We start from the raw sequence: 8,758 nt of genomic DNA, 5'->3' as shown, positions 1-8,758 counted from the left end.
TTGGACAAGTCATTTCTTCTCCTTGGACCTCAGTTTCCTTCTTGGTAAAATGAGGGGGCTGGACTGAGATTCCTTCCTGCCAAAGATCTAGGATTCTAGGCAAAAAGCAGCTCAGAAGAGGGAACAAAGAGGGCAATTATTATATCCTTAAATTTAATATACATTTATACTTAATACACTTTTTTGGTTTGGTTTTTTAATTATTTTTAAATTTATTATTTATTTTTAACATTCTTTTTTTTTTTTTTCAGTTTAGACTTCCAAATTCTCTCCCTCCTTCTAGGTCCTCCACCACCCAGTGAGAAGGCAAGCAATATATCAATTATACATGTGAAATCATGCAAAACATATTTCTGTAAAACTTAATATACTTAAAAAAAGCAAATTATAGATAGCAAATTCATGGTGTCATATATAATCCCCCTATTTTGTTGTTAGCATATTGGTGGGTTTATGTTTGTTAAGGCTTGTTAGGTTCATAATTAGAAAAATAATTTTAAAAGGACTGCTGAGGGATGTCTCTCTTGATTGGCTGAGAGGCAATGGACCGAGGTGTGGTGTAAGTTAAATCTTCCGAACAGGCCAATGTGTTCAGTTGTTGTGCTTGACAATATTTGTTACAAAGGAAGGCCTTGGAGGGGATGGGGGAGGAGGGAAACGAGCTGGTTCTTGAGCCTAGTGGAAAGTGATAGACGAAAAATAAAAAAGAGAAAGAAAAGATCGTCAATAAAATCCAGAAAATACCCCGAAGAAAACACAAAGTTCAGTAGGGGCTACATGGGGCAGTTTGCGCACTGTCCTTTTAAATTCGATACAAGCTTTTTTTTAAAAAAAGGAATTGTAAATAGCAGAATATGAGGTTTCACATTCGATACTGAAATTTAAATATATACAGGAATGCTAGATCGTTGATGGTCAACGTCAAAATAAAAGATAATTTTGTTAGAAAGGAAAATTTCTTATTGGAGGAGAAAGGGCTTTCGGTGTGGCTGGCCTTTTCTCGGTCCGGCCTCAACGTCGGGGTCCGGGCAGGGATAGGAGTGTAGGGACGGTAGGAAGGACTGCAGCGAGCCCACGGGCCGAAGGGCCGCGCCCCCGGCCCCCCGGCCCCCCGGCCGGCCGCACTCCCAGCCCCAGCCCCGCCCCGGGCCTCCACCCTCGCCTTCCCTCCCTCCCTCCCTCCGTCCCGCCCGCCGGCCGCCTGCTGCGAGGGGAGCCCCAGGGCCGCGGGCCGTCCCGGCTGCGGCGCCCGCGTTGGGCCGGAGCTGGGCCCAAGGCCACGGTCACGAGCCACTGCTATGGCTACCTGGCGACGAGACGGGCGGCTCACGGGCGGCCAGCGGTTGGTGTGCGCCGGCCTGGCCGGGGTGCTCAGCCTCAGCCTCACAGCCCCACTGGAGCTCGCCACCGTCCTGGCTCAGGTGGGCCGGGGCCCGGGGCAGCCGCAGGGCCCGTGGGCGGCCAGCCGCAGCGTCTGGAGAGCCGAAGGGCCCCGGGCCCTGTGGAAGGGCAACGGCGTGGCGTGCTTGCGCCTCTTCCCCTACAGCGTTCTGCAGCTGGCTGCCTATCGCAAGTAAGGGAGGCCGGAGCTGGGCCCAGGCGGCTCGGGGGGCGGTGGGAGGTGGGGGGGGAGAGGCAGAGAACAGTCGGGGCGGGGGGGCTGTTGGGCTTCCCGGATACCTCGGCCGGCCAACCCCACCCCCCGCCCGGAGCTCATCAGGACAATCATAGATTTAGAGCTGGGAGGGACCTCAGATCATCCAGTCCTGCTCCTCACAGCTTGGGAAACTGAGGCCCAGGGAGGGCCCGAGTGACTTGTCCACAGTAACCCAGAGGAGCTGGGAGGGACCTCAGAGGCAGTCCAATTCCAATTTAACCTCCTCACACCTCGGGAAATTGAAGCCCAGGGAGGGGTCAAGTGATGATGACTTGTTCGAAGTTTTCCCATAGAATCCTAGCCCTCGTGGTGGGGAACCTCAGAGATCCTCCAGTCCAACAACCTCCTTGACAAATGGGGAAATTGAGGTTCGGAGTGCAGAAGTCACTTGCCCAAGATGACACAGCTAATCAGCATCAGAGGTGGGATCCTTATGACCATTCCCAGGGCTTAGTTAATTGATCTTAATTCATTGAAGAGTGTGTGAGAACTATGTTAGAGTATCCCCAAAAAACTTGGCCTGTTTCTAGCTGTAGATAGGATTCTTCTGAATTTTTCCAAGTTTTATGTTTTTCTTCTTGATATAAGCACAGACTCACCCAAGCTATTGACAAAACACAAGAAGGGTTTGATTTAAAGAATTATCACCTATGTGAATCTGTTTGGATTTTCTTCGTTGAATAAAAACATTTATAAAAACCACAAGCCTTTTTTAAAAACAGCTGTATTAGCCCTAGGGCAGCTAGGTGGCTCAGTGGATAGAGCATCATCCCTGGAGTCAGGAAGACTTGAGTTCAAATTTGGTCTCAGACACTAGCTTGTGTGACCCTGGGCAAGTCACTTCACCCTGGTTGCCTCAGTTTCCTCACTTGTACTGGAGAAGGAAAGGGCAAACCACTCCAGTATCTCTGCCAAGAAAACTCCAGATGTGGTCCCCAAGAGTCGTACAGGACTGAACAACAAATATTAGCTCTGCCTTCAAGGATCATATGTTCTCTTGAGGAAGATGTGCATGTATCCAAATACACACAGATTAAATTTAAAAAATACACATGCAGTAGTTTAGGGAGAGAAGGCACTAGAGATTTGAAGACAACAAGTTTTGAAAGGAAAGTGAGGGATTCTCCCAGGCAGAGGTGAGGAGAGAATCCATTCTGGGTATGCAAAGGCAGGGATCAGAGATGGAGTAGCCAGAAGGTCAGTTTGACTGGAATAAAGTATAATTAGCCTCAAAAGGCAGATTGGGGCCAAGATGTAAGTACTCAAATAGTTTATATTTGATTCCAAATGCAATAGGGAGGTAGGGAAGTTTATTGAGTAGGAGAGTGGAAGGAAGGACCAGAAAATTCTTTTGGAGGAAGGGTTAGAGAAGTAGGGGGAGACTTGAGCCCCGGAGACCATTCAATAGTTCACATGTGAGGTGATTAGGGTCTGAAATAGGGTGCTTTTTGGTTGTATGGGTAGAGAAAAGAATAGAGAAGGAAGAGATACTGTGTAGGAGGCAGAAGCATCGATATTAGGCAACTGATTGGATACTCTCCTTGTAGATAGGGTAGTATTCTTCAGCTAGAATATAAGCTCCCTGAAGGTAGGCATTCCTTTAATTTTTGTAGAGGCAGATACCTGGCCTGAAGGATAGACCTGGACCTGGAGTCAGGAAAACCTGAGTTCAAATAGGGCCTCAGACACTAGCTGTGTGACCCTGGGTAAGTCACTTACACTCTCAGGCTGTTTTAGCCATCTATAAAATGGGGATGATAAGAACACCAGTCAGGGTTGCTGGAGATCAAATTTGTAGTGATTTGTAAACCTTAGAGCACTAAATGAAAGCTGGCTGTTATTATAGCCCCTGCCTGTGGCATGTGGTAGAAACTTAATGATTGTTTATTGAATTGAATTATTCATTGAGTACTTTTATGCAAGGTGGGGGGGCTATAGAGCCAGCCCCAGGGTTGGAGTTTCACCTCTGACATACACTGGCCACCTGATGGAATTTCTTAGTGTCTTAAAATAACAGACCAGGTTATTGATAGAGGGAATTCATTACATCTTGAAAATTACAGATCCAGGCCAACCTACCCCCCCCTTCCCAATTTTGCACAGGATACTAGGCCAGCAGAGGTAATGTAAAAGTGAGAAAGACCTAGGCCCTACCATGCAACACGTAGTAGTAATAGTAGGAGGAGGAGGAGCAGCAGTGATAGTGGTGGTAGTAATAGTAATGCTGCTCCTCCTGCTACTCCTCTTCCTCCTCCTCCTCCTAATATGTAGTGCTTTCAGGTTTGCAAAACATTTTTAAACATTTGAATAATCTAGGAAGCCAAGTATACACTTAGCTAATACAAGCTAAGATTGCCAGAAGAGGGGCTTAAAAAAGTACAGTTGGGATTGCAAAGGAGTAAAAAATTTACATCTGGTGTCATTAGGCTGGCTTCATGGAGGAGGTTACATATGAGCTGGGTCCTGTTTGGATCTGATTTTAGATGTGGAGATAACCACAGAGGATGTATGGCCCTGACCAAACAGTCAGAGATAGGAAAATGCAAGAGGTATTTGAGGACTGAGAGTATGGAGGAGACATGGGAGAATAAGGCTGAACATCAATAGAGCGGGAGCTTAATCTTGGCAGGCCTTGAATGTCAGGCTGAGGACAATAGGAGAAGGGAATAAGCATTTCTATATTGCCTACTGTGTGCCAGGCACGATGCCAGGCACTTTACAAATATTATCTCATTCAGTGCTCACCACAACTCTAGCAGGTAGGTACCATTATAATTATTTCCATTTTATACAGTTGAAGAAACTGGGAAAAATAAGTGAAGTGACTTGCCCAGTGTCACACAGCTAGTCAGTGTGTGAGTCTGGGCTTGAGTCTCAGGTCTTCCTGGCTCCAGGTCCAGTGCTCTGTGCACTTTGGCGCTACCTGGTGGCCTTGCAAAAATAGACTTCATTTAATTGGTAATCTGACCAGGCAGTCCAGTCAATAAGGCTGTTAGAATAAAGTGGTAATGAAGGTCTGAACCAGGATAATGACATAGGAAAATTTGACAACACCCCATTCCTTGCTTGCAGAGCTAACATTTTTCAAGAAATTTGTAAGGGCCAAGGGAATCGAGAAGTGGTGCTAGAGTACCCCAGAGAAAGGCTGGTAGGTGATCTCTCACTCAGCTAGCAAGTTATTCAGCACCTACTGTGTTCCACCAGCTGCCTGAGGCCCTGAGGTTCCCAAGGCAAAGTGGAATAGCCCCTGCCCTCTAGGGGCTAGAGGGGCACTATAGGATAATGAGAATGGGGGGGGGGTGTCCACTGGTATAGTGGAAACAGCTTTGGTTTTGCAGTTGGAGCTTTGGGGTTCAATTCCTTGCTGGGCCAACATTGGATAAGCCAGTTCCCTTCTTTGGGACCCCATTTCCTCTGCAAAATCAGGAAGTTGGGCTTAGTTCAGAGGTTTTTAACCTCAGGACTATGAACTTTTTTTTTCCCACCAATATTGTGTTAACTGCATTTCGATATAATTGGTGTCCTTGGTAATCCTGGGTATATTATTTTATGCATTTAAAAGCCTTATCCTGAGAAGGGCCTCTTCTGTAGGCTTCCCCAGACTGCCCAAAGGGGTTCAAGAAGCAAAAAAGCGGAAGAATCCCTAGACCAGATGATTTCTCAGGTCCATTTGAGCTCTAAATTTACAATCCCATGATCCCACTGTCCCAGGAGCAACAGGACATTTGATTTTCCATAGCTCTGTCTCTGCCCAGATTGCAAGGGTAGGATGAAATGTGTGGGAAGGAGGAAGACAATAAGCATTTATATAGCCCCTCTGTGCCAGGCACTGTGCTAAGTACTTTACAAATATTATCTCATTTGATCCTCACAACAACCTTTGAGGTAGCTATGTTTATTATCCCCATTTTACAGTTGAGGAAACTGAGGCAAACAGACTAAGTGACTTACCTAGGTTCACATACAAATAAGTGTCCAAAGGCTGATTTGAACTCACAGCTTCCTGACTTCAGGCCCAGTACTCTATCTAGATGTGTACTTCAAGACAGGAAGAAAATTCATGCCCTCAACTCTCCTTTATCCAGAAGGGTCATGGAATGAGATGTTCTGGTTAATTGAGAGAAAATGTGAGTATCATATGTGGGTCACCAGTATTTAAAAAGTTAAATCACAGGCAATTTAGCAGCATTAAAATCACAGATCCTTGAAGCAATGGCTATGTTAGTGAGACGCCCCAGGTTCAAATTCCACTTCTACCCCTTGTTATATAACCTGGGTGGTGCCAGGCAAGTCAGCTGCTTCTCTCAGTTTCCTCAAGTCAACAGGCGCTTAGTTTGTGGTAATCACTGGGGATACTAAGAAAAGCAAAGCTAGTCGCTGCCTGCATGGAGTGTACAATCCAGTGGGGGACACAATGTGAAGATAGCTGTGTACGAACAAGATATATTCAGGATAAAATTGGAGGTGATCACAGAGGAAATGCACCAGCATTATAAGGGATCAGGAATGGCTTCTTGTGGAAGGAAGGTAGGATTTTTTAAAAATTTATTTTTAGTTTTCAACAATCTCTTCCATAAGCTTTTGAGTTTTAAATTTTTCTCCCCATCCCTCCCCAAGACGGCTCACAATCTGATATGGGCTTTATACATTCCTGTTAAACATATTTTCACATTAATCATGTTGTAAGGAAGAATTAGAACCAATGGGAGGAACCATCAGAAAGAGGAAACAAAACACAATAGAAGAAAAAAATAGCAAATAGTAGGCTTTGATCTGCATTCAAACTCCATAGTTCTTTCTCTGGATGTGGATAGCATTTTCCATCATGAGACCTTGGGAGATGTCTTAGATTCTTGTATTGCTGAAAAGGGCTAAGTCTATCAACATTAGTAAAATGACTGAACATTATTTTTTTTGGTTTTTTGGTGAGGCATTTGGGGTTAAGTCCCTTGCCCAGGGTCACACAGCTAGTAAGTGTCTGAGACTGGATTTGAACTCAAGTCCTCCTGACTCCAGGGCAGGTGCTCTATCCACTGCAGTGCTACCTAGCTGCCCCAGGAAAGTAGGATTTTAACTGGGACTTGAAGGCAGCCAGGAGATGGACATGAGAAGGGAGGGTTCCAGGCGTGGGAGACAAGCCAGAGAAAATGCCTCGAGTCAGGAGATGGAGTATCTTGTTCACTGGACCACAGAGTACATAGAAGGGGGTAAGGCAGGGATATCAAACCTCAAGACCTCAAGGCTGCAGGTTCCTTATCCCTGAGTAAGGTGTAAGAAGCCTAGAAATGTAGGAGATGGCCAGGTTATGAAGGCCTTTAAAAGACAAAAGGGATTTTTCAATTTGATCCTGGAGATAATAGGGAGCCATTGGCATTTGTTGAATCAGTAAGGAGGAAGGTATATGTGTGGCATCGTCAGACTTATGCTTTAGGCACTGGAGTAGGGAGAGACTTGAGGCAGGGAGGTGAACCAATAGCCTGTTGCAGTGGTCCCAGAATGAAGTGATGAAGGCCTGCACCAAAGTGGTGGTAGTGTCAGAGGAGAGAGTAGGGGATATATAGGAGAGATGGTACAAAGGTAAAATCAACAGGCCGTGGCAACAGATTGGATATATGGAGGTTAAGAGTGAGGAGGTTGACAAGGCTAACACCTAGGTTATGAACCTGGGTGACTAGGAGGATAGTAGTGCCCCTGACCATACTAGGGAAGTTTGGAAGAGTGAAGGCTTAGTGGGGAAAGAGAATGAGTTCAGTTGGGACATGTTGAGTTTCAGATGTCTATGAGATGTCCAGCTCAAGGAGTCCCATAGGCCGTTGGAAATATGAGACTAGCGGTCAGCAGAGAGAAGTAGATCTAAGAATCATCTTCAGAGAGATCGTTGAATCCGTGGGAGCCAAGATCACCACATGAAATAGTAGAGAGCTGGGGCAGCTAGGTGTCATAGTGGTTGGAGCTCTGGTCTTGGAGTCAGGAGGACCTGAGTTCAAATCTGGCCTCAGACACTTATTAGGTGTGTGACCCTGAGCAGTCACTTAATCCTGTTTGCCTCAGTTTCCTCACCTGTAAAATGAGCTGGAGAAGGAAATGGCAACTATTCCATTATCTTTGCCAAGAAAACCCCTAGAACTAGAAAAAAAATCAGGATGCAGTCATAGCTAATGTGTCATTATCATCTGTGAAATGGGGGGGGGGCTAGATGGCTTCTGAGGCCTCTTCTAGCTGTAGATCTAGGAACCTAAATGTTCAAGTTAACACCCTTAACATTGACATTATACTGGATGTCATTTAATCTTCTCCAGTGAATCAGGGTGTCAGGATCCTGGCTGCCAATACCGTAGGGGAAAATTTAATTTATTTGAGCTTCTTGTTTGCTTGGATTTTTATTGAGCACCTGTTCTGTAGAAGACCTCATAAACACCAGGAGAAGATGCAAAATCAAATGGGATGTAGGCCCTGCTGTCCACTCATGAGAAGGCTGAGGCAATCATACAGAAAAATAGTACGTGGTAGAACCGTGGCCAATGAGAGACATACACATAATTCAATATGAGTTCCAAGGAGTGAGACATTTCCAGCTGGAGTGATCAGAGAGGCTTCATGGGCAACTGGGGGCTTATTCTTTTGAGAACCAGGGAGGTCTTTTATTGTTATTTTTGTTTTTGCTCTGTGATAATTAGAAAAGACAGGAGGGTGAATGCCAGTTTCCAAATACTAAAACTTTCTTTGTCTTCCCACCTCTCCAATCCCTGTGCCTGGACACCTGTTCCCCTGCCTGGATAAACAGCAATATAGGTATGCAAAGCTTTGAGGTGTTTCTTGACCTACCTGCCTCTGTTTCCTGAGCCCTTCAGGGACCTTGGTGGCTTCTACTGGGCTCACTGATTGCTCACAGAGATGGTTGAATTGAAATGTCTGGGGATTTTAGGCAAGGGTACTGAGGGTAGCACAGAGTGCCCAGATTTGTGTGCACGGAAAAAGGAATACATACTGACCTGATGACCTTAAATCAGGCCTGCACAACATACAACACACTCACATTATACTTAGGACATAATAAATATTCCTCGAACTTAATGTAGTGTCTTCATACTAGACACTGGA

The 8,758-nt window shown here is 45.6% G+C and overlaps 1 protein-coding gene across 2 annotated transcripts in view; it reads left to right on the top strand.

Annotated features, from left to right (window-relative positions):
* Positions 1-1,168: 1,168 nt before the first annotated feature.
* Positions 1,169-8,758, top strand: part of SLC25A43 (solute carrier family 25 member 43) — a 51,872-nt gene continuing 44,282 nt past the window's right edge. Inside the window, exon 1 of one of the 2 annotated variants that reach the window (XM_020975121.2) lies at positions 1,169-1,573. In XM_020975121.2, the coding sequence (XP_020830780.1) occupies positions 1,299-1,573 (275 nt within the window). In that variant the 5' untranslated portion in view covers positions 1,169-1,298. The remainder of the gene's footprint in view (positions 1,574-8,758) is intronic. The other variant, XM_020975120.2, reaches the window with a different exon arrangement.

This window comes from Phascolarctos cinereus, unplaced genomic scaffold, assembly GCF_003287225.1.
Source record: "Phascolarctos cinereus isolate Bilbo 61053 unplaced genomic scaffold, phaCin_HiC Scaffold_8;HRSCAF=390, whole genome shotgun sequence".
NCBI lineage: Eukaryota > Metazoa > Chordata > Mammalia > Diprotodontia > Phascolarctidae > Phascolarctos > Phascolarctos cinereus.
Note: the sequence above shows the minus strand (reverse complement) of the source record. Positions and strands in the feature narration are given on the sequence as shown.